This window comes from Mustela putorius, unplaced genomic scaffold (assembly GCF_011764305.1).
Source record: "Mustela putorius furo isolate JIRA1106 unplaced genomic scaffold, ASM1176430v1.1 tig00003909_pilon_pilon_pilon, whole genome shotgun sequence".
Classification (NCBI taxonomy): domain Eukaryota; kingdom Metazoa; phylum Chordata; class Mammalia; order Carnivora; family Mustelidae; genus Mustela; species Mustela putorius.
Window position 1 is genome coordinate 22,263,537 of NW_025422057.1, and position 25,687 is coordinate 22,289,223.

Here is a 25,687-nt window from a genome sequence, read left to right on the forward strand (position 1 = left end):
GGACCCCTTAATTCATGCTGCTGACAGCAGTGATGCCACACCTACTCTTTCTTTGGCTCTCCACGACCATGTTTTGATTAAGTCTTATTATTAATATCCTTTTCACAGAGGATACACGGAGCTGTAGAAAAATTAGCCTAAATTCTCTTCTGATCATATCATTAATGAGCTGTAGGTCCTGAGGCAAGTGACTTGCTTTCAGAGCTGCCACCACCTTTGTTATCTTGTCATTATGTTTCCTCAGTTTGTGTTGGGTGTGACTTTTGTGAGCACACAATAGGTGTTCTTATCCGAGTTGTTGACCGTTGATGAGCAGGATGCCAACAAGGTCACAGCTTTGCGAGCGCGATATGATATCAATTCCACACTTAACAGATGGACACCAGCCTTTGATTAACGCCATATGACAGTAGTGTTTTTGACATGGTTAAAGCTTCTTATAGTTTGTGTATATATGTGTTTTTTCTCACACAAGTTTTAGTAAAAGTTGTTATCACCACCTGATACGTATTTACATTTTATTTATACCTCCCCTGTCTTCTGTCTGGAAATGGAAGCTCTATGAGGTGCAGGGATTATCCTGTTTAAATCACTCCTAACCCCTCAGCACCTAGAATTGTCTCTGGCATATTGTCGGTGTTTAATAAATATTTGTTGAATTTATTCACTCATTCATTAAAAAAACTTAATTGAGGGGTGCCTGGGTGGCTCAGTGGGTTAAGCCTCTGCCTTCGGCTCAGGTCATGATCTCAGGGTCCTGGGATCAAGCCCAGCATGGGGCTCTCTGCTCAGCAGGGAGCCTGCTTCCCCCTCTCTCTCTGCCTGCCTCTCTGCCTACTTGTGATCTCTCTCTGTCAAATAAATAAATAAAATATTAAAAAAAAAAAAAAACCTTAACTGAGGATCAGCCGTCTGCTCTTCTGGGTGCTAAAGATTAAAGATAACCCAGGAATCCACAGTCTAGTCCACGGTGAGGGACCCACAGCAGCACCCCCCCCGGAGTGTGCAAGATGATTCTTTGAGATGTAGGGAGAAGATCCTATAATTCCTGGGGTTTTTTACTATTTTACTTTCTATTTTGTGTATATTTCCTAAAGTTAAAGCATAAGCACCCTAGTACCTTTCCTCAGCCTACACCCAACGGTCGTCCTATATTAGCATGTGCTCATTTTTGTTTTCCGTGCTTGATATGTTCAGCCCAAAACTTTGGAGATTGCTGTTTTGGGAATTCTCTTATAGAATGTTATTTCTCTAGGCCAGATTGTCTCCAGCAGCAAAATTCTCAGATTTCAGTCCTTCTACATACTACCCTCTAGTCTGAAGCTCTTTGTGCTTAACAGGAAGGAAAAGAAAGGGGCAAATGGTGGGGTTCTGTCCTCTCCTTGTCTTCTCTAACCGCGGCCCCTGAGCCCCAAGCCAAATGTCGGTCCACACCTTCCGCTTCTGGCTCTGAATTCACGACCGACACAAGCTCACACCTGCTGATGTCCCATTGTTTCCCCCTGCCGCAACTCCTCCACAGCACGAGCTTTCCGAGCCCTTGTGGTGAGGTGATGGCAGAGTTGCAAGTAGTCTGACGTTTGAGAATAGTCCACGTCTTCTCTCCATACTAACTTCGCTCATTCCTCCCCTCGACCCCTTTGTGACTTGTGCACATTAACTATATGTCTACTCATAGACTGTTTTCCACACTGAAGAAACGTTCTTCTTGTTGATAATAGTACAAATTTACTAATATTAATTATAAGGGTAATGCGTGAATACATGGCAAAAATTTTTAAATTATTGATAAGGACGGTGGTCTCTTTGTCACCCCCAATTCAAAAACCTCTCAGAGATGGCTGCTATTATGAATTTTGTTTTTTTTATTATGAATTATGAATTTTGAATTTGAATTATGAATTTTTTTTTCATTTCTGATACATTTTTGCTTTGGATCAATCAATGGATAATAGGTAGACAAATTGGGTATTTTCATTTAATAAATTGCAGTATAGTGGTTAGAGATCTATCCCATTAGTTTTATATTCTGGCATGGAACAGCCTCCAAGATGAATTAGAGTAAAATAACAAATTGCTAAAAATGCATAGAGTACGATAGCACTACAGTTTAAAGAGAGAAAAAGAAGCTGTATTAAGAAATATATTTTGAGCTACTCCTTTACCTCAGTCCCAAACTGTTTGATCATTTTAAATATATTTCTCTGTATCTCATTGGCACAGTGATTTTTGTCTGGCGATCTGGTCATCTTCCCTGGGTCCTCTAGATCCCGATGGCAAGGAAAGGGGCCCAGCCCGTGGGGAAATAAGAAGAAAATGGGAAATGAATTGGTGGTTTTAGAAGTAAAGCCGTTGGGGCACCTTGGTGGCTCAGTGGGTTAAGCCTCTGCCTTCATCTCTGGTCATGATCTGAGGGTTCTGGGATCGAGCCCCACATCGGGCTCTCTGCTCAGCAGGGAGCCTGCTTCCTCCTCTCTCTCTGCCTGCCTCTCTGACTACTTGTGATCTCTGTCAAATAAATAAATAAAATCTTAAAAAAAAAAAAAGAAGAAGAAGAAGAAGAAGTAAAGCCATTAAATGAGAGAAGGGGAAAGTGCGGGGAGGGGGAGCCTTGTAGCCCAAGGGCTTGTCTGACCACCTTGGAGCTGGTCTTTGTGATGTCTGAGGAAACATGTTACCTGTTGCTCAGTCTGGCTCTTGCAACTTTCAGCTTTATTTTCTACCATGGACTTTGTTCAACAAACATCCTCATCTCTTTACTACCTTCCTGAGCTTTCTGTATTCCTTCATTTTTTTTTTTAAAGATTTTATTTATTTACTTGAGATAGAGTGAGAGTGAGCGAGTGAGAGAGAGAGCATGAGTTGGGGGAGGGGCGGAGGGAGAGGGAAAAGCAGGCTCCCCCCTGAGCAGAGGATCCTGGGATCCTGACCTGAGCCGAAGGCAGCTGTTTAACCGACTGAGCCACCCAGGCGCCTCGTGTTCATTTCTTCATTCTGAGTCAGATACCCAATTCCTAACTTTGCTCCTGTAAACATGCACACACGCACGCATGCACACCCGTGCGTACTCATGTACACTTTGTTGCAGACAACACCTCATTCAACAATTGGGCTTTTGGCTTTGGGGGGAGTAAGGATGGCAAAAGGTAGAATTTGATGGGCCTGAAGACGTTGGCCATGGTGATTCTCAGCAGCCATTTATGCATTTAAGCATAAAAAGCATCTTTTTGTTTGTTTGTGGTTTTTTTGTCTTGTTTTGTGTATTTATTGGTTCTGGGAAACCAGTGTGACAGTGTGGAGACAGAAGAAATCAAGCAAGCATGTTTCTTAGGACTAAGAGAGAGGCTAAAATGACACCTTGAAGCAGCTTTTTAATTTTTTTCTAGCCCATTCTCCCGACGTGGACAGGAGATGAGACCTCAGGATAAGCTGCTTTGTTCTAGAATGAAAGTCATTGCATTAGGCAGGACTCTCCTGATGACCTGTGTCTTGACTGTCTGACTGTGAGGCCAGGGAAAGGGGAAACCCTTGGCTCCAGAAGAGGAAATCAAGGGAGCCAGCCGCTAATACCGGCCAGCTTTTGCTGCTTCTCTCTCCAGCGCATAGAACCACTTGCTTCTTGGGGCTTTGTTCATAGAGAGAGGCTGCGGGAACCTGATGCTCCTTCTAAAACCAAAAGAAGACCAGTGTCTCCAACTCACCAGCCTGTTACTCTGCAGATCCCTGTTCCTTCCTCCATACGCCATTAACTGCAGTTCTAAATCTGAATAAATAGGTACTAACCCGTCACGGTATTTATTTTTTAATACTTGCTCTGCGGTTTTCTATATGAGGACATTTTGTGGCTCTGGAGCATTTAGTGAGCACTATATTAAACTGGTATAAACTCGGACAAAATGCCAGGGGAATGATAAACTGGTGACATTTCTGAGTTTCTCTGCAGAAAATGTCTCCAAAGGCTGCATTTGGTGATTGCATTTCAAAAGGCTGATGCTGCACCTTGAACATCATGGTGCCTGATACCAGGGTGTGTTTTGTTTGTGTTCTTGACTCCAGTAATCCTCAGATTTTATTCATAATTGGCTGCCACATGTGAACACCAACTTAAGATGCTGGAAGCAAGGTTGGTGAGGCTGGCCTGGTCTTGTTTTCAACTACAGAGCTGGATCTAGCCTGGCCTGAGGGACTTCACCTTCTCCTTTCCATGCACAGGGAGGCCCACGCGTAGGTGGGGACAGAAGTTCTTCTTTTTAGCTGTTGATAGCTATGTTCACTTCACTTACTTCAGTAGCATTTCATGGCTTTTAGGATCAAATAAAAAACCTTAGCATGATGCACAGAGTGCTTCACGATTGGACCCCTGCCTAACTTTTGATTTTATTTTCTACTGCTCTACTCTGAAAACATGAGATCTACTGACTTGCTAGTAGACGCCCATCTGGGTCATCCTTTCTTTGATTTGCTATTTATCTCTAAATAGAATATTCTTCCACCTCTTCTGTCCATTGATCACATTATTTCATATCCCTGAAGATTGAGATTATTTACTCTAAAGGATTTCTGAGCCTTCCTTCTCCCATAGGTTTCTATCTGCCAGTGAAAGGTCATTCCTCCCACGTCTTCAAGGAGCACCTTGACTATGAGCACTCTCGTTACATGGGGGACTGCAGAACTCCTCCTTAGCTCTAAAGTGCTTAAGGACAGGGAATCCATAGCCTCTATGCTTACCACGTATTGGGGCTTGGAATGTTTCACTGAATAAAAATGTGATTTTATTTATTCCTACAGTTGATCTCTGGGCTGTTGATTCTTTTTTTTTAATCTTTTGAGTTATAATGATAAATCAGTTCAGCCAATGGGGTATCCATGAAATCTCAAGATACTTTTATTATCAACATCAGCTTTAATTTTTAGATGGGTATTTACATTCCCTGCCCACCTCTTCAAATAAGAAAGGGGAAAAAAAGAGAATAAAGAAATCAGCCGCATTTCTGAACCCTTGCATGTACAAGGACTCTGCTAAATGCTTTAAGATATATATTCTAGGAAAACTTATTTTAGCCTCATTTTACCAATTAAAACAATAATAAAAGCACAAGGATGTTAAGTAGCTCACCAGATTTCACATATACCAATACACTGGTAAATCTTGCATGTTGATTGTGTACTTCTTTTTCCAAAGCACTCAGTAAACATTTATTCAGTAGCTATACTTGGCATGCACAGTGCCTGGCATGGAAATACAGAAAGGTTTGAACATATTGGTCAGTAAGAGGGGTGAGTCACCAATAGAAACATGGCCTACATTATGCTATGCATAAGTATGCGCATGATTCTAGAAGTCTCAGAAGGAGTAAACAACTTAGTCTTAGCGGCATCTTCACTGGGAAGTCTATTTTCTTCATGTATCTGCTGCTGAGCTTATAAGGGTACTCAGACTAAGAGTTAAGAAGGCACGGGGTACATATATATTTTATAATTACTGTTTTCTCTTTCTTGGGGCAAATACCCATCAATGGAATGCTGGACCATATGGTAACTCTACTTTTTAATTTTTTTTTAAGTTTTTTTTTGTTTGTTTGTTTATTTATTTGACAGAGAGAGATCGCAAGTAGGCAGAGAGGCAGGCAGGGGCGGTGGGGGAGCAGGCTCCCCGCTGAGCAGAGAGCCCAATGCGGTGCTCAATTCCAGGACCCTGAGATCATGACCAGAGGTGAAGACAGAGGCTTTAACCCACTGAGCACCCCTCTACTTTTTAATCTTTGAGAAAACTTCAGTCTGTTTTCCATAGTGGCTGCACCAGCCTGCTTTCCCACAAACAGTGCCCAAGGTTCCTGTATCTCCACATCCTTGCCCACACTTGGCATTTCTTATGTTTTTTATTTTAGCCATTCTAATAGTTGTAAAATTCACTGCAGCATTATTTATAATAGCCAAGATATAGAAGCGGCCCAAGTGACCGTTGGTAGATGAATGGATAAATTTGAGGTACATATCTACTGTGGAAGTTTACTCAGCCATAAAAAGGAAAAAAAAAAATGAAATCTTGCCATTTGCAACAGCGTGGTTGGATCCAGAGTGTATAATGCTAAATGAAATAGATCAGTCAGAGAAAGGAAAATACGATTTCACTCATGTAGAATTTAAGAAAGAAACAAACAAACAAAAAATCAACAAATTAAAAAAGAGATGAAAAACAGTCTTAAATGCAGAGAACACGCTGCTGTTTGCCAGAGAGGAGGTTGGTGGTCAGATGAGTGAAAGAGACACAGAGGGTGAAGAGTACTCTTATCCTGATGAATACGGAAAAATGTATGGGATCGTTGCATTATTGTACACATGAAATGGGAAAAAAAATACTCAAATGAAAGAGTTTCAGAGGTAGGATAAGGGTAAGCGGGAATTCCAGAGAGATACCCTGTACATGCTAAGGCATGAAGACTTCCCTGTCCTTCTGTGCAATTTTAGTACAAGAAGAGAATTCGTTTTCTCAAGTAGACACACAGGCAATATAAAGATATATTAGATCCCACGACCTATTGCCTTTTTATATAATTAAAGGATCCCGGATCAAAATTTTTCATCTCATAATACAGAGAGGCTCCTTTTGAGTCCCAGAATTGAACAACCCAATATATCAGATATTATAGTAGATACTGACTGGTGTAAAAATGTTGTCTCTATGTTTACTGAAGAAGCATTCTTCTCCGTGCTCTGGTAAGCACAGAGAATTCCGTGATAAAAAACAGCACCTGCCTTGTGGGAGCTCAGTGAAGTAAAAGAGACGTTTATGCAGAGAGATCGAGCAAACCATTATGAATCATGACGGGGATACATACATACAGGGTAATCTAGAAGCATAAAACCAGTGTGTCCAACCTTTTGTGTTCAATACCAGAAGTCAGCTACTCTCATAATGGATAAGGACACTTGAAGCCCTCCTTGAGATCTCACTCTGGAAAGAAGATCATTGAGGGAAATTTTTTTGGATTAACTTTTATGTTTATGCTAGGTTTGCTTGTTAATGTTTTTGAGGCTTATTGAGGTATCATTGACAAAATTATATGTAAAGTATACACTGTTATGGTTTCAGAAACATGCAGTGTGAAAAGATTTCTACAACCAAGTTAACAGATCCATCATCTCACATGTTTACCTTTTATCTTCTTTCCTTTCTCTTTTTTGTGAGAATGCTTAAGTTCTACTCTCTTAACAAATGTCAGTTTACAATACAGCATTATCAACTATACTCCTCTCCTTGTAAGTTACATCCTCAGACCTCATTCATCTTATAACTGAAAGTTTGTATCCTTTACAATCCTCTCCCTGTTTTCTCCTCCCACCAAACACGGGCAACCACCTGTTAACATTATTATCCTCATTAGTAAGCAAAGCACAGTCATTGGTCTTAATATAACCACCCAGCTCCACAGTTACAAGTAAAATGTATAAATGCTCTAGAGAACGATACTTTGTGGTCAGCTTCAGTGATGTGCTTCTGCAAGGTGGCTGGTCAACGACAGGGCCATTAAAACCAGCACCTTCGCAGACATTTAGCTTTGTTTGGCTTCAGCTTTTGAGAATTCACCAGTGCCACAAAATAAAAGCGGCAATAATTCTTTATGATCTGTGACGGCAGATCTAGAGGTTCTCCCAGACTGCTAGGAAAAGGGTGAGCCTAACCGCAAATAAAAGTTGTGGAAAAAATTGTGGTTTGACTTTAAAGTTTTATTTTGTTGTTGCAGTTGTTTTACTCCAGACTGGGGCGGGGGCGGGGAGGGGTGGTTAGGCAATATAAGGGGACTTGGTTAGCCACAGCAGGCTCTAGAGAAGCAAGGGACTGTGTTTTGTTCCTGTGTCTTTTTGTGAATTGGTAAGAGCAGAAACATCCCTTGAAACAACAGCTCCTGCCTTTAGAAATAACAAAAGATCTTAAGAGACAACTTCTGTTATTGATTTGGGGCCATGAGCACATGGGAAGAGGCAACTGTATGCAGAGTAATTATTTTGTCTCCCATCGACACTCACCATTAGCCAAGCAGATAGGTCAGCATGCTAGGTTTTACCATTGTGTTTCTGGGATGCCAGCCTTCTGGGAATCTCAGTGCTGGTCATTTCAAGGAAGAAACAGGGCAACAGGCACAGTGGGAGGTGAACAGTGTGTAACTACACATAATTTATGAAATAATTTATAATTTATAATAATAATATAATTTATAATTTATAAAGAACCAGTTAGCTGCTGAGATTTCTAGTTTGAAGGCTTTTAGGGAGCTTGTTTTCTTTCTTAATCTCCTGACTGTGGCCTCGTCAGAAGAGGTCACCTACCGATCTAGTCAGGGCTTCAGTGTGGGAAATGGAGAGCCACCCTCCCTGGACCATCAACTGAACTCATGCTCAGAATGTCACCGACTGGGACGCATGGGTGGCTCAGTTGGTTAGGCGGCTGCCTTAGGCTCAGGTCATGATCCCAGCACCCTGGGATCGAGTCCCACATCGGGCTCCTTGCTCGGCGGGGAGCCTGCTTCTCCCTCTGCCTCTGCCTGCCATTCTGTCTCCCTGTGCTCGCTCGCTCTCTCTCTCTAACAAATAAATAAATAAATAAATCTTTAAAAAAAAAAAAAAGAATGTCACCGACTGCCCTCATTCAGAGTCCAAGGTTGCGGAGTGTCCCAGTGTGCGTCCCCTGTCTCTTTGGGGGAAAATTACCAAACCCTTGTTAGGACATTTCTCCTGCCTGAGAGAAGAAAGTGGGGTTTAGTGTTTCAAGCATAGACTCTGAATTTCAGGCCATGTATCAATCAGAGAAAAGTTACTGACAGTGATAATAGGGCCTTTAGGAGACTTCTTAAGATGAAGAGAGACTAAGCTAGCTATGCTTCAGACTCTTTGAGCTGAGAAAAGGAGTTCAAATAAGAAGAGTTCTTGGGAATGCCCTTAGGACAATGATTAATTTACTTATTTCAAAGAGCTCACAGACCATTATACACTCCCTCCCTCCGTTCATTTCCTTACTTCTTTCATTCAACATTTGACTATCTATTATAGCTCAGGTAACAGAATAATTATTTTGTACTTAATAAGGCTCACTTCAAGATTACACTAAATAATAGGTACCTCCAAGGCATTTTAAATAGACTTTTCTTTTGCTTTTGATTTTATTTTACTTACACATATGGTTTCAAACATATACGTGAAGTGAGGCACATCTGCATTTTCCTCTCCCACGGGTGCAGCCATACAGAGGGCAGGCCCTCTGTGCCCTGCACTGGGGGAGGAGGGAGGGTCACATGATTTGTTCTTAGTACATAGTAGGATAGTGGGACATAGTTCTGCTAATTTCAAATGAAAAAATTAATTAGGTCAGTTTGCTATGGAAGTCACTGTTCAAGTCGCCCAGCGAAAGCAGCCTGCCTGGAATTTGCCCGATAAGTCTTGAAAGTCTAATATATTGTCACTGAGATTGTCACAGGAGGACACGTGTGTCATGTGTAGGACTTATTTGCAGGTCGGAGCTAATAACACACAGTGTCCTTGCCAGAGTTAAGCCTGGCCTTCATCAAATGAAAGTTCATTATAGCTTTTATTTGAAGTGGAAATTTTACTGTCAGGTTATGTACATAAATACAGCAGATGTATTCCAAGGATTCTGGTGGTTAAATCCTATGAACGTTAGTAGTCCCTGTGCTCCGCTGAGTTTCTCTGAGGCACATGCGAAGTCATTAATGTTGGTCTTCATTTTCTTATTTCTCCTTTTTTTTTTTTAGGTCTGTGATGGGATCAAATAAGGAACCAGATCTTGTGCATCTCGAGGCCAGGACTGTAGACGGTCGTAAGTAATTCATCTTCTCCATGACGTTCATAGTAAAGCTAGTTTTATCAGTCTGCCATGAGCCGAGTCTGTGTCTAGGGAAAACACAGCAATAATAATCCACGTCCTTGGTGATGCAGAATTGCCTTAACAATTCCCAGCATCTCTCATCCAGCCAAGGTGTTTCCCTTTCCAGGCAATGGAGAAATGGCCCAATTTCTTATTTCTGAAGTGTTTTCTTGGTTATTAGTTATAATTATGTTATTGCTGCTGTTTTGTTTTCATTTGTTTTTCTGGTTTCCTTATTTTGTCAGATGTGGTCCAGGTAACATCTCACTGCTTTGTCTGGAAAGTCACAAAGCCTTTGGAAAGGACAGGGACGAGAGAACTGTCCTGGGCGTCTCTTGTCATAAAGAGGCAGAGGGAAACGTCGTTTGAGTGGGTTTGCTGGTGCTTCCGTGGTTCTTAGCTGCCCAGTGAGGCCGGCTGCCAGGAGGGACTGCACTTTGTGTGGACAGGGTGGATTTGGGGACACGATACTGAAAAAATTGCAGTCCCGGGACCAACCCTATATCTGAAGGACTCAAAAGTTCACTCACTAATTGTGAGAAATTAGTAATTTGAAAAAGCTACTTAGACTTTTCATGCCTTGTTCTACAACTGTAAAGGACATAAGTTAATCATAGTGCTTCCTGGACTAGCTAACATTCGCTGAGCACTTACCCTCTACCAGGAATGATGCTAATCACTTTATATATTTTGTCACAATTAATCCCCAGCACAACTTGTAGGTTGTTTTTCTGATTTTACAGAAGAAGACACTAAGGCATAGAAAGTTTAAGTAATATATTTACACAGCAGCTCCGTAAGTCTCCTTCTTTGGTCCAGAGGACCTCTAGGACGGCTAAGGAACAGAGGAGTACTGCCAGGCCTAAGAGAGGGCACTGCAGGTGAAAGCGTTCGAAGAAAGAGACAGGGGGAAAAGCATAGAAGAAAAAGAGTGAGATGAGGAAGGACGGGGGGCATGGGGAGGAGAAAGAGGTCTCAGGTGTAGAGGAGAGAACAGAACGGACTCTCCGCAGGTACCCCAGAGCAATGAGGCTGCCCAGCACTGAGCCAAAGGGTGACCATCCAATTTTTGAGACATTTCCCGTTTGACAAATATCCCTCGCCGTTCGAAAACTTCATCCTCGCTCTCCCTTGTCCCTATCTACTTGCCCTCAGCTCAGGTGAATGCAAAAGCAGAAGATCCCTGTACCTTACCTGCTTGGGGACAGACAAAGGAGGTCACCCCTGCTCTCCAGACTCCCCAGAAACCACTTCCTTACTGTGCACATGGCATGAGATTTTTCATTTCCAGAGGTTCTCCTTCCCGTCTGGGGAATGAATATATTCTTTAGCAAAATCCGTCGGGGGGACCGATCAGGGTCCAAGCTGACCATCACCTTCCTCCGTTGGAAGCTCAGGCGGGACTACCATATGTAATATGCCCAGCACTGTGCCTGGCACAGATTGAACGCAGCAGTTCAGAACTCTTTCCCTTACCTCTTCAGTGGGCTCTCTCTGGTGGCCACCGCTCCAGCCTCAGACCTGATTATGTTATCTTGGATTCCAAGACCCAGTTTTTGCTACAGAAGAGCCAGAGCAGCCTTTTCCTTAGGCAGAACAATTCCTGCCATCTGGGCAGAGTTCTCACCTCGACCCTTAGCTCATCTCACTCTGTCTTCTCCTCACTCCTTGCCTGCAGGCCTGTGGGTTTGCTCTCGGTTCCTAGAACATGCGGAGCCCTGTGTGTCACCATGAGGCTCTGATACTTGCTGGTTCTTCCACATGGAGTATCATCTCTTCCACCTTCCTTGACCAGCTCATGGTAATTAATCACCACGGATGGTTCAGATATAAACAGCCATTTCTATTTTTTTTTAAGTTTTTATTTTGAAATAATGTTGAGCTCACATAAAATCTTCAAAAAAAAAAAAAAGAAAGAAAATAGAATAATATCAGAACCAGAGAAAGCATCCCTCCCTTAGGAGAGTCTTTCTTGAACTCCCAATCTAAGACAATTTTATATATTGTTTGCTTTCATTCTGTGGTTTTACTGGATGTTATCTTTGGGGGAAGCCAAGAGAGGCTTCAGAGCAACTCTCTATACTAGCTTTTTTTTTTTTTTTTTTTTTAAAGATTTTGTTTATTTTATTTGACAGACAGAGATTACAAGTAGGCAGAGAGGCAGGCAGAGAGAGAGGGGAGGAAGCAGGCTCCCTGCTGAGCAGAGAGCCCGATGCGGGGCTCGATCCCAGGACCCTGGGATCATGACCTGAGCCGAAGGCAGAGGCTTTAACCCACTGAGCCACCCAGGTGCCCCTCTATACTAGCTTTTGCAAATTTTATGCGATTCTAAAATTATTTCAAAATAAGAAGTTAAGAAATAGAAATGGATGCTTATGTCTGAACCATCCATGGTGATTAATTACAATGAACTGGCCTCTAAATTCTAGGAGAGGAGGGGCCGTGTGTATCTGTGGTCAATATCACATCTCCAGCACATGCCACAGTGTCAGCATGTAGATGGAGCTTAGTAAATATTTGCTGAGTGAGTGAATACATAGCTGGCCAGTTGTCAGGGTGACCAAGTCACTTACTAAGCTGTCAGAAAATTTTAGGGCATTGCATCTCAAATCTGGACATATCATGGCCCAAAAAAGGATCTCGTTAAAATGTGGGTTCTGATTCAATAGGGGCCCAAGAGTCTGCATTCCTAATAAGTTCCCAGGTGAAGCCCGTGCTGCTGGTCAGCAGAACACGTTTAGAGTCACAGAGTCCCATAACGAAAAACTAATGAAAGAGCTTTAGGGTTTGTCTCCCATGACTGCACCGTCTTATTCAGGAAGCCCTGGATGGAATTGGTAACATCCCAGATTGCTTTCATTTTCAAGCTTTTGGGGATAATACCGCTTCTGGCTTGTGGCATCTAGTGCACACAACCCCACATCCTGAAAACAATAAGGCTGTCATTTTCCCTGATGTGCACGTTCCCTTTCACCCAACGTTATTCCTCTGCTCCCTGCAGCCATGAAGGTTGATAATGCCAAACTGTCATCTCGGGCTCAGCTTTCACATGGCATGAAATAGATCAGTTCTAATTTTATTTATTTTATTTTACTTTTTTTGCAAAGGCAGCATCTTCAGAAACTATCCAAGAGTGAAAATTCAATAAAGGGATTTAATTTGAAAAGTTATCCCTGTCAAAACAAAACAGAAAAAAAGAAATTACCTACCAATTGAAATAAAGGATCTAGGCATAATGCCTGACCTGCCTAGGTATTAAAAAAAAAAAAAAAAAGAGAGAAAGAGATTTTTTTTTTCAGTGTCATATCCAGCCTCTCCCTCTTTCTTCCTTCCTCTTCCTCTTTCTCAAAGTACTTGGTAACCAGGAAGTTGTTTTGACACAGGAAAAATCCCTCACTAGCTTATTTGGCTTATCCCCATCGGGCGGTTTACAAAGGCTTATCTGGGCTTGTTAATTCAAAGTTCGGTTTTAGCCTCATTTCACATTTCCCTAGATTACATTTTATAATCGATTTCTGTTTCACCTGAGCTCCCCGTACCGAGGGCTTTTTTTTTTTTTTTTTTTTTTTTTTGCTTCGTAACAGTCTGTGACTGCCATAGACATTTCTGCCACTGTGCTCTGGAATCTGGATGTCTTGTAGTTTACACTGTGACAAGGAAGTTATTCTTCCTTGCATTACCTCTCTGCCTTGGGAGGAAGGCTGGGGAGAGCAGCCTCAATTACAATCAATCACGGGAATTATTATTGGAAAATTTTGAACATGTTTACTGGTTGTGGCATTTGTTATTGGTCCCTGCATTTAACTGAGGACACCCTGACAGGTCCTCACTCCAGAGACAAAGATTTTACTGTTTAAATATCGGGTGTGTGTGTATGAATGTACCTGCTCTCAGGCATCCTATGGAGTCAGTACATTAAAACTGCCACCCAGTGCATTAAAGCTGTAAAAAGGACACCTATCTTCTATTGATTCACCTAATATAGGTGCATTGCTGTATACATATGTAATGAACGTAGTTGGAAAATGTTGACCAAACTGCTGGGTTGAAAGCTTTGTGAAAAACCTTATCTCATTTTATTTTGGTTCTTTATACAAACAAAGGTCAGAGACTGACCCATTTGTTGACTTAATAAATAACCTTACCTGTATAAGCAAGTCTTCTCAAAGAAGGGCTTTAGCCATAGGGTCTCCAGAGTCCTGAAGGGCTAACAGACAAGTTTAAGAACCTCACTAACTCCCTGGAATTGTGCGCTGCGTGTTAGGTATACGGGATTTTGGAGGAAAAGAATGTAACTATGATCAGAATTCTTTACCTGGAAATTACACAGGGATGCAGAGTTCTCTGTGCACATCTGTACATACCATCTTGCAAGAAATGCAAGAAACTGCAGTCCTGAGTTTGACCTTTATCACTCCTCCCTTTCACTTCTGAAATGAAAGCCATAGTCAGCGGCATGACTATTTTGGTACTGGTGGTGATCTGTGCTAGCATGGACAAGGGGCAGGGGACAATTACTGGGCTCATTGTCTGTTTGCATGAGTAAGTAAGCTTGTAACAACTTGCACAAGGACTCATCTCTTTCACTGGGGAGAAACAACCTTGGCCCTTAAACCAACTGTGAAAATGAATGTCCAAAAACTCTTGCTGAAATGAACCACAGACTAGCATTTTACAAGCTGAAATAAAAACCAAAGGAGACTCACAACTTTATAGAACCACCATCCCACGGATTCTGGTCTTGGGTCAGAACTGGACATCCCATTCTATTCCCATTTTCCAGGGCTGCAGCCGACTTCCATAATGAGCAGCTGGCCAGCAATATCTGGTTGGGGACGGTGGCTGCAATGCTGAGGGGCTGTGATGGAGACCTCGGTTCCCAATAGGCCTCAGTCTGTGACCTATGGGGTGCTTTCAGTTCTCTGTATAGAGATAGATTACCTTTATGACAACAAGAGTAGCAGCAATGACAATAAAAAGGAGAAGTTGTTCTCGGGTACATCAAGCGAAAAGTAAAATCCTCTTCCTGACCTTCCTTCCTATTCCCCAGGTGCAGCACGTTTTTTTTTTTTTTAATGTTTCTTCTACATTTTTTCCAGAAATTGTGTGGGCTTACACAGGTGAATATGCATGTGAGTACACAGACATACACACTCACATACGTTTGTGTTCTAAAACCACCATGCCACATGCACTACTGGGGAATACAATAGCAAGTTAAAATTTTCCCATATCAGCACATGTAAATGCAGCCACTTTGTGACCAATGACTACAAAAAACCACACTTTGTGCAGTCAGCTATGCTCTCGTTAGCTTTTCTCTCATTAGTAGAACTGTAGAGGTTTGGCTCTTTCACACAGTGCTAATACATCTGTACACACACACACACACACACACATACACACACAGACACACACATTACTGATTTGGTTAGTCAGCATTCAACTTGTGCAGGCAGCAAGCAATGCTGGAAAGAGAAACTACAGATGGCCAGTTCCAGGTCTGAGAGTGAATACTTGGAAAATTTTAGTAGACCTTGTTGCATTGTCCTCTGAGATGGCTTCATCGTTGCACGCTCTCACTGTGTTGTGCTGGGATGCTTGGGTTTGCAAGCCCTCAATAGCCTGAGACATTATCAAAGATTTCTTAAACATAACCCATCTGATGAGCCACGAGCTAGATCCTTATTGCTTTTATTTGCATTTATTTAATCGTGAATGAGGGTAAGAATTTTTACTGATTTTTCTTGGTTATTTGTATTTCCTTATTAGTGCGCCTTTAAAAGATGTCAAATCTCTTTAATGTTCCAGAGAAGATGAACACTTTGGCTTTTGTATATGAATATATATATTTAAAAAAAAAATGTCAAACTGGCCACTCCCATGCCAGCCAGGGTCCCAACCCTGGCTCACCAACTGGCATTTTTCGACCCCACGTTTTGTATCCTTGATTTACCTTCTTTTCAGTCCGTTTATTTAGGAACAGTTTCTGAGCTGGGACCTGGGAAGAGGCTAAAATTTTCTAGAATTGGGGCTGCTGCAGATTCCGATGGCTCCCTACTCCTCCCCAGCATGGGGAAGGGCCTTTCCCCTCTCCGCCTGCCCCCACAGCAGGCATCAGGACGAGAGCACAGAGGCGCCCTGCACTGGCTTGTTCTCTTGGCTGTGTCCTTCTGACCCCCATTGTTCATGTTGCAAAAGCCTCTTGATTTTGACTTCTCGTGATTTCAGTGTGGCCTCTCTGATAGAGTAGCCTTAAAGACAGCCTGAAAACCAACCAGAAAAGCATGAAACACGGTAACACAGGCCTCCCCACACAGCAGTGAAAATCTGGCAGGAACATGTAGTCATGGGCCCCGCTGGGCGGCTTTCAGAGTGCGTTCTTTGTACGCTTCTGTGTTACTTCCCCTGCATGCTGGGGGCCCAGCCGGCGGGGAGAAGGTCTGTGCTGCTTAGAAGAGAGGACAGAGTGCACAGAAGAAGCCTGTTCTCCCCTGGCCTTTTTCACTCGACAGCAGAGGAGTGCATCTCTGTTGGGTTTTTAGAATCCTCCAGGACACAGCAGCATGGATGGCAAACATGGATGGCAAAGTGTCTGGAAAATTCCTAATGCTTCTCACCCCTGCTTTAAAAAAAAAAAAGTGTCATAAAGGTCTTGGCACTTACTCATACATTTCCTTCCTTGGTCAAGTACGTTCTCAGGCAACAGTGATGCTAATACCATGCATCCATGCATCATATCCCTATCATTTGGCTCCGCCACTACTGCCCTCGGTACTTCTCAGTTGCATTACTCATCCCCATTCTTGTAAGTAGGCTCTATTGTTATTTTTCTCATTTTAACCTTGAGGAAAACAAGGCTTATAGTGATTAAATGTTTTGGCCACTGCCTCAGGGCTAGAATCTGAAGCCCTATTATTATTCATTCATTCAGCAGAGACTGTTGGGCCTGGATGTAGTGATAGGAGGGAAAGTTGCAAAGGCCCTGCTCTCATCGAGTTTCCCTAGTAGATAGAGAAGACCTTATACTGGGTATAAACCCATGTTTAATGCCAAGTGGTGTTAAGTCCAGGAAGTACAGGAAAGCAGAGCAAGGGGAGCAGGGATTGAGGGGGAGGGGCTGTCAAGGAAGGAATCGCTGATCAGGTGGTATTTGATGTTTGAGCCAAGTAGTATGGAAGTAAGGGAGACAGCCTGCTGGAACAGCATTCCAGAAGGATGGAACAGTATATGCAAATGATACAGACTATGGCCATGCTCCGCAAGGGTCAGGGCATATCAGGAAGGCCAGGAATATGGAGACACAGGCCAGCGTGTCATCTTTGTTTATTTCACCAGGAAAGGCAGAAACGTACCTTATTGGTCTTGGTTGAACACTGACCATGTTCCAAGTATGATATATAGTATTGGGGGTGATTAAAAAAGAAAGTTATTAAATGAAGAAATACTGGGTTGAGCATACCCAGGTGCCTCAGAGGCAATCCCTTGAACTGACTCTTTGTCCTGAAATTAATCACATAGATGTGAACACATCCAAGTAGGTTGCACACCCCTCCCCCAAAAAGCCCTGTAAAAAATTCTGTGTTTTCTCCCCCATGCACCAAACTGCTTTCATCTCTCCTCTTCCTCTCTCTCTCTCCTTCCCATTTTTATTCCTGCTTTTGTTCCTTCTGGCTTTCCTACCATTTCTTCCCAACCCCCAACCCCACTCCCCAACCTAAGGCTCCCTCCTGCACCCTGCCTCTCCCCCTGTCTTTTTTGACTCAGTTTGGGAAGTTTCTCAAACAAATGTGCTTCTCGGTTTTTCATGACTTGGTGTGACCTTCTATATAACTTCATGTCTTTTCTCAAGTTAAGCTGGATTTCCAGTGTGGCTTCCTCAGAACGGACAGGGAGCATTTCCCAAACACATCTTGTACCCTCCCCCTCATGCCTCTGTGTTCCTTCTTCCTGGAGTCCTCCTTATCAAACTCACCCTACCACTGTTCCAAGCCACCTTCCAGACTTTTCTCAGCTCCTCCAGGAAGCCTTCCACAGGTGTCCCCGCCCTCACCCCCACACAGGTCATTGTTACCTCTGGGCCTTAGAGTGAATAGTAAAGTGGTCTCTATCTCCCAAGTACAGTAGGCCAGGGAGGCATAACAGGTCCACAGTTCTGTGTGAAGCAAAGTGAAATAGAGGCCATCACAGGAGAACCTGTGGCATGGGGTAGACCATCTGTGGAAAGGTATGAATTAGTGTGTCCCTCACCTGTGGGCTCACAGCACTCCTTTCTGAGATACACTCACCATGCTTCATTGCAGTTGGCAAGTGGTGTTTCTGTATTTGTATTAAATTATTATGTCCTTCTCGCCTCTTTCATGTCCCTAATTTCTAGTCTTGTGCTTGGTGAAAAATTTATGATCTCAGAACTTTTCCTGTAGTAAGCATGGCCTCCTAAATGTCAGAAGGCTAGTCATAAAAGACAACATTTAGAAAGTTATCCTGGACCAAAATCGAGAGATTTCATAGAAGAAAGCAGTACCACCATCTCTATGTCGAGGGAGAACATTTGATCTAAGTTTATAATTTTCTCAGAAATGTGTTTTCAAGGGGCCACGGCTGGAGTCTCCACTTTGCATGTGTCAGTTTCTTACTGGTACATGCCACAGAGGGTTCTGGAACCCTGAGGGTAATGAAATGTGCATGAGCACAAGCATGTCGACACATGCGTGCATGTGTGTGGGTTGGGGACATTTAATGTGAAGGTTTTAAAATAATAGAACAACGTAAAGAACAAAAGGAAGCTATATATGCAGATATATGGGCTTTAAAAACTGCCCTGTTTTAATGTTGAAAATTAGTAGGGGATGGAGAGTTTCGGAGTGTTCCTGACTGCCTAGAGAGTTATGGTTTTGCTCAAAATGAAATTTTTATCATATTAAGATATATGAAAGGATTTCTTGCTAAGTAAATATTTGTTGAGTGCCAGAATCAGGGGGAGAGTCCTAGAGACCTGTGATGCATTTCATTTACTAGCATTTGAGCTTATGCAAATCTCATCCCTAAGCTTGGAGTTCTTCATCTGTAAAAAGTACCACTTTCTGGGATTTTTTTTTTTTTTTTTTTTTTTTTTTTGGGTAAATCTGGAAAGAGAAAAAGCATGTGATCCCTTGGCATGGTTCCTAGCCGAGGGGCCGGGCGCGCTTCGGTTGTTCTGGAGGTTGATGCCGTTGCTGCTCTCACTGGAGAGATGCTGGGAAAGGAGAGCTCAGCCCCGGCCTCAGGAAGAACCCCACGGAAGAAAGCCCAGAAAGTCTTTGGCCAGGGTCGCAGACAAGGAAAGGGCAGTTCGAACCAGAGGTTTGTTTCTTGGCACAGGGTGGGAAGGAGACAGGTTTCAATGGGTAAAGACTTGCCGGATGTTAAAATTATAGTCTGATTCTTTTTTTTAAGATTTTATTATTTATTTGACAGAGAGAGATCACAAGTAGGCAGAGAGACAGGCAGAGAGAGAAAGAGGAGCAAGCAGGCTCCCTCTACAGAGAGCCTGATGTGGGACTTGATCCCAGGACCCTGGGAATAAGACCTGAGCTGAAGGCAGAGGCTTTAGCCCACTGAGCCACCCAGGCACCCTGATAGTCTGATTCTTAACATCCTTTTTTAATTCTAATGTTCTAATAACTGCTCGTTACCTAGAGGAACAGTCTGAAGCATAGCTTGGTAAGTGACCTTCTCTGACTCAGCCAGCTTGGAGGAGATAGACCTAGGTTCTGGAAGGTCACCCTCAACAGGAGGGCTCACTTGCAAAGCAATATGGCCGCAGGCTGGCTGGCCTGTGTGCTGGGCTCCCACACACCTCCCATGTCCTCCTCATAGCCCGAGTTATTTTCCAGTTCCCCCACTGGCCACTGCCTCACACCATTATCTATTAATTATGGCCAGAGAATATTTTTCCTGGTGTCTTAAAAAAATTACTTAAAAAAAAAGTCTTTAACCCACACTACACATTGAATATGAAGAAAGATACTGTGTCAGGGAGAAGTGTATGGAGTGCTTTACAGTCGGTTCCTGTGAGACATGGTGGGCAGCACTGGTGACTAAAGAGAGAGCACTTCAGGAGCAGCCACTACTCCTGTTCCTGGAGCACAGACTAGCCCGGCACCAGACTCACTGCCTTTCACGCCTGAGCTCTTCTCTCATCACCGCTGCTGGCAAGATGCCTCGCACCCGTTCCCATTTTGCAGATCAGCGTTTAGAGAGGTGCCGTGACTGCTTCGGTTTACGGAGCTAGAAAGGCCTTGAACCTGCATTTAAAGCCCTGTCCCTCTGCTCAAAGCCCAGCCCTTGAAAGGAGGCCTTTCTCTACATCACAGATTTTGCAGGGGGTGGAAACTGCGTTACACCAAGCAGCAGCTGTTGCTCAGAGTGAGGATGCCTGGGAAGAGCAGCACAGGGCCCTAATTACCTATGGCAAGGAAAACATCTGTGTGGGAAAAGTAATGAAATTAATTCTAAAGTCTAGCAGTTGCATGCATTAATTGACGTTAATTAATGCCAAATTACAGGATACTTCCTATGGAATCACATCATACACTCACTAGAATTGAATATGGAAAGAGTTCATCATACTTAATGCTATTACAGCAAGCCCCAAGGGGAGTAAGAGTGATTGGTCCCTCATTATGAAGTGCAGCCAATTTCTTTCTGTTTCCATTAGAAGGAGAAAGAGAACAAACCAGGAGCACTCTACCAGGGGCTGGCGGTTCAAAATTGTTGATTTCCCCTTCAGCTTGCAGATTTCACTTTGAGCCACTCTAAGCAAGAAATGCTTTTAAGACCCCTTCTTGGGGCTTTCCTTGGGTCACCCAGCGGAACCCTCTGTATTTCTTAGTTGGAGAACAGCCTCACAGCATGTATTGCTTGTAGCCCCCCCACCTCAGTACATGACATGGTGAGTGGAGGAAGATGGAAAAGCAGAGGAATTAGAGATGGTTCTTTAATTTTCCCGAGACAGATCTCAAGCCCACCGTGGACCACGCCCCCTCCACCCCCTGGCTGGGAGATGCAGACCGGGGATTTGCACACAGAGCTGTCTCCCTCTCTCACATCAGTGCCTGTATACTACTCTTGACATCTCCTATCTTTCTTTTATTCATTTTTCCAGTGCAAACATACATATGTAGATATCTATATATACAACTTGTACAGAATCTGGTTGATACACATACCGGTAACCTACTTTTTAAAAAACTTTTATTTTAGAATACTTTTAGGTAAACAGAAAAGTTACCAAGACAGTGTAGCTTTACCTAGCTTCTCTCAATGTTGAAATCTTGAACAACCAAGGTCTGTTTTCCAAACTAAGAAATTAACATTGATGCAATATTATTAATTGGTAACCCATTTTTTATTGTATGACATGTATTAAGCACTTCTACAAATACTCATATACTCTTTGGAAGCCTGGTTTTAATCACAAACTGTGTATGTTCTGAAGTTTTCAAAAATTATTCCCCCATTTTCGGCCCTTCTCCTCTCTTTCTTTATTATAAATAACACTGATGAATATTGAAATAGGTCATTCTTCTCATAGATCATTAATTATTTCCTTGGGTAGAAGTCTCAGAAATGAACATGAGGTTGAAAGATCTCATTTTCAAGGATGTTGACCATATTGTTGAATTATCCCACAAAAATACAGATTTACTGGTCTTTCTTTTGTATCTAGGTATATGCATTGATATTTAGCTCAAAGCCAAAATATGTGTAACAAATAGTGACTCCCAGTTCACAGGCATTTTTCACACAATGTAGAGTTGTAGAAATAAAAGCCTTGGGGCCAACCAAGTTTGAATCCCATAATGCCGTTTCTGTAAATCATGATCTCTTTGAGCTCCATTCTCTTTATCTAAAAAATCAGTTGATATCTTATTATACCTTGTAGTACTGTGAAGATTAAATGCATGCAATAAAGGTGAAACATGCTTCAGAGTCCCTGGTACATAAATGCTCAACAAATGTTAGTTTCCCTGTTCTTTTATTTCCTTCCTGAATCCCTTCGATTCAGAAGTTCCGAATAGTTGAGTTATAAATATGAAAAGTGTATCTTTATATTTTCTATCTTGTGCTTGTTCAGGAACCTTTGAAAAGGAGGTTAAATTCTTAAGAAAGAAACTCTTAGACTCCGTTATAAATAAAACAAACCCTGTGTGTTTATCAAGAAGTCCTCATTAGGTGGCAGTCCAAGCAATTCTGATTGGAAGTTGTATTTGTAATTTGAAGACCAAGACCTCTTAATCAAGAACCTTTGGTTCAGTTTGGTTAATCATTGTTTTTATTCATTATCTCACATAATAGCACAGAGAAAGAGTTGCTCTGGGCTCAGTACAATCAGTAACTCAGTGTTACTGATTTTTTGCATACTCATTATGTACGCTTAAGTGTAAGACAGTCCCCTCTGTGTAAAAAGAAGGCTAGCGCAGTGCCAAGCATCACACTGGACACAGCGTTCTAGAGAGACGGAAGAGGGACTTCTGCTGCAGCTCCTGGTCTCTGCCCTGCAGCCCCTGAAAGACCTCCCTCTCTTCTCGTTTCCTGCGACAGGGTTTTAATGCCCTTTCCGGAACCATCCAGTGGCAAGGGAAGTAAAGGAAGACCTTGAATGGGCATAGACCCAAAAGGATTAATCCTTGCCTGTGAGCACTTATCAGTCACACAGGAGCGAGGACAAGCGTATAGATGGAGTATTGGCTTTTCCGTTAAAGAGGCTGGGAAGAGTGGGTATTGGAAGGTCACCAACAAAACATAACTGATAGAGAACTTAACTGAATAAACAAATTCAGTTTACCCTTTTAAAGGACCTCCTATGTGCTCTCAAACTGATTTTATCACTGTGAAAGGTAGCAAAAGAGGAAATAGGAATATTACCATTATTGATAACAACTGAGCTCTGTACCCATTTGAGTTTAAAAACTTGTAGCATATACATTATTTCAGTTAATTCTAGAAGCCAAACCGTAAGAGAGTCGACGTCGGCATCCCCATTTGGGTGGCAAGACTCAGGGGGATGAAATGATTGCTTTTGAACTACGCGGCCAGGAAATGACCAGACCGGAACTCAAGCCCAGGTCTGCTAGCTGCCAATGTTCATTGTTTCTGTGACCCCGAGCTACATTTAGAAAAACAGAAGTTTTTTAAAAGTTGTAGAAGGGTCTGTGGAGTGTGCAAGTTGTGAGGTAAAGATTTTGTGTGCTGTAGTGGTGGGGAAGGACTGAGTCACAGAAATTGTCTTTGAGAAGATTTGAGTTATGCCCCAAAATAAAACTCTAAGAGTGTTCACAAAAGGAGATAGAGAGGGAATAGTGGCTCTTCTTTCGTTATCTCTGGAAATGGTTTCACCGGGACTAGATGGTTTAAAGTGCTTCAGAATCAGTCCCATTCCCACAGATGGCAGTGGGATGAAGGAATATTGTAGATAAATCTCTCCTCCAAAGTGTTCGGGAGGGTTTATCAGTATTTACATCAGTCATTGGTCAGATGGAGCAAGTGTGCATGCCGCCCCCTAGTGGTCCTCCTTCTAGAGTACAGGTTTACCCAAGTTCTGTTAAGTGAAGATTATCCTGGAAATTTCCTTAAGGAAGTTATTAGTGAATCCTTGATCCAACCCAATACTATTGCATACCCCCATTTCATGTAAGTCTTCATCTCCTGATTTCTTTTTAATTGGGAAGAGTGGATTTCTGTATATATCCTTGATGTCCTAAAAGCAAAGTCATCTGTTCAGCATCAAAAATAAATAAATAAAACAAAACAACTTTATTTTTCATTCAAAATATACATATTTCAATCAAGAGGCACATTTTCACTATTGGACATTTACCCCAAAGATACAGATGTAGTGAAAAAAAGGGCCATCTGTACCCCAATGTTCATAGCAGCAATGGCCACAGTCGCCAAACTGTGGAAAGAACCAAGACGCCCTTCAACAGATGAATGGATAAAGAAGATGTGGTCCATATAGACAATGGAGTATTATGCCTCCATCAGAAAGGATGAATACCCAACTTTTGTATCAACATGGATCGGACTGTAAGAGATTATGCTGAGTGAAATAAGTCAAGCAGAGAAAGTCAGTTATCATATGGTTTCACTTACTTGTGGAGCATTAAGGAATAACATGGAGGACATGGGGGAGGTGGAGAGAAGTGAGTTGGGGAAAATCAGAGGGGAAGACAAACCATGAGAGATTGTGTACTCTGAGAAACAAACTGAGGGTTTTGGAGGGGAGAGGGTGGGAGGTTGGGTGAGCCTGGTGGTGGGTGTTAAGGAGGGCATGTATTGCATGGAGCACTGGGTGTAGTGCATAAACAATGAATTCTGGACACACACACACACACACACACACACACATAAAATTTTTTAAAATGAGGCACATTTCAGTGAGTATTTACTTACTGCCCAGTATATGCCTGGAACAGTATTAGAACCTGGGGGCACATTCGTGAACAAGCAGAAAAAGCAGTCCTCAAGGAGAGTATATTCTAATGGAGAGGAGCAGAAATACATAAGGAAGAGGTGATTTTATATTGTGGTAAATTCCATGAAGGTAATTAACAAAATGGTGTTGATCAACAGTAGTCATGGAAGACCCTCTGAAGTAAGAGTGGGCTGAAATCTAGAACTTTCTTTGTGAATCACCTGGAGAAAAGCAGTTCAGGCAGAGGGAGTATAGTTAAAAAGTTTCTTACATGGTAGAAGGTTTGGCCACATTCCCGAACATAGAGGAGGCCAGATGAGAAGAGTCACAGAGAGAAGAGATTAACATGTGGGGAAATTGGAGTGATGGGTCCTAGAGGGTTCGAATTTATTTTAAATGCAATGAGGCAAAAGGAGTTTTAAGTAAGGAAGTGACATCTGATTAGTAGGGCAGAATAGTTAGAGTCGAAAAACCAAGACATCCTCCCTGATACAAAGTACTCCCAAGCAATAGGTATCAGATCTATGTAGGAGTTATTATAACTGATAGGTTTACCATCTGCTGTTGAGTCTCACGTGGGATTAGTTTACTTATCTCTAAATGAGGGCAGATCTTTGGATGTAGGAAGCTCCTCTCTGTTCTGTTTCACTTTTTTTTTTTTAATGTTTTAAAAAGATTTTATTTATTTATTTGACAGAGATCACAAGTAGGCAGAGAGGTAGGCAGAGAGAGCAGAAGGGAAGCAGGCTCCCTGCTGAGCAGAGAGCCCCATGAGGGGCTTGATCCCAGGATCCCGAGATCGGGACCTGAGCAGAGACTTTAACCCACTGAGCCACCCAGGCGCCCCTATTCTGTTTCACTTCTAAGTATTATTAGAAGAAAAGCCTTTATCTTGATATGGAATCTTCCTGTTTGTAACAGTGCACTTCTTGCACGAGATGACTGGTGATTGCTTGTATGTCCATATTTCCCTGCCTGTTGGTCAAAGGTCAAAGTGCAGAGGAAGAGCCCACAAATCCAAAGAGAAACAAACAAACGAACAAAACTATAGAATCACAAATACTAATGCCAGTTTTTAAAAATGCTTTCATTTAGAGAGGGGAAAATTAATTAATGAGAATTCAGTATTCCAGGATGGCAAGATTTGTTAGCGACATTGGGGCATGGTGACGATGGTGCTGCTAGAAAGTGAGTAAAATAATAGCGATACTACTTTTAACAATAACAATGGGAGGGATAATGCAATTGAAGAATGTGAGGTTTGTTTAAAGAGTTGCAGATAGCAAAGGAAATGGAAAATGTCCACTCCAAGTCCAGGACTCTGTGAGTGTACGTCCTCCACCCCGTTT

At 42.4% G+C, this 25,687-nt stretch overlaps 1 protein-coding gene across 5 annotated transcripts in view; it reads left to right on the top strand.

Annotated features, from left to right (window-relative positions):
* The window catches only part of SORCS1 (sortilin related VPS10 domain containing receptor 1), a 511,420-nt gene that overhangs the window by 364,009 nt on the left and 121,724 nt on the right, over positions 1-25,687 (top strand). For all 5 annotated transcript variants that reach the window (XM_045068616.1, XM_045068612.1, XM_045068614.1 and 2 more), the window contains exon 6: positions 9,768-9,832. In XM_045068616.1, the coding sequence (XP_044924551.1) occupies positions 9,768-9,832 (65 nt within the window). The remainder of the gene's footprint in view (positions 1-9,767; positions 9,833-25,687) is intronic.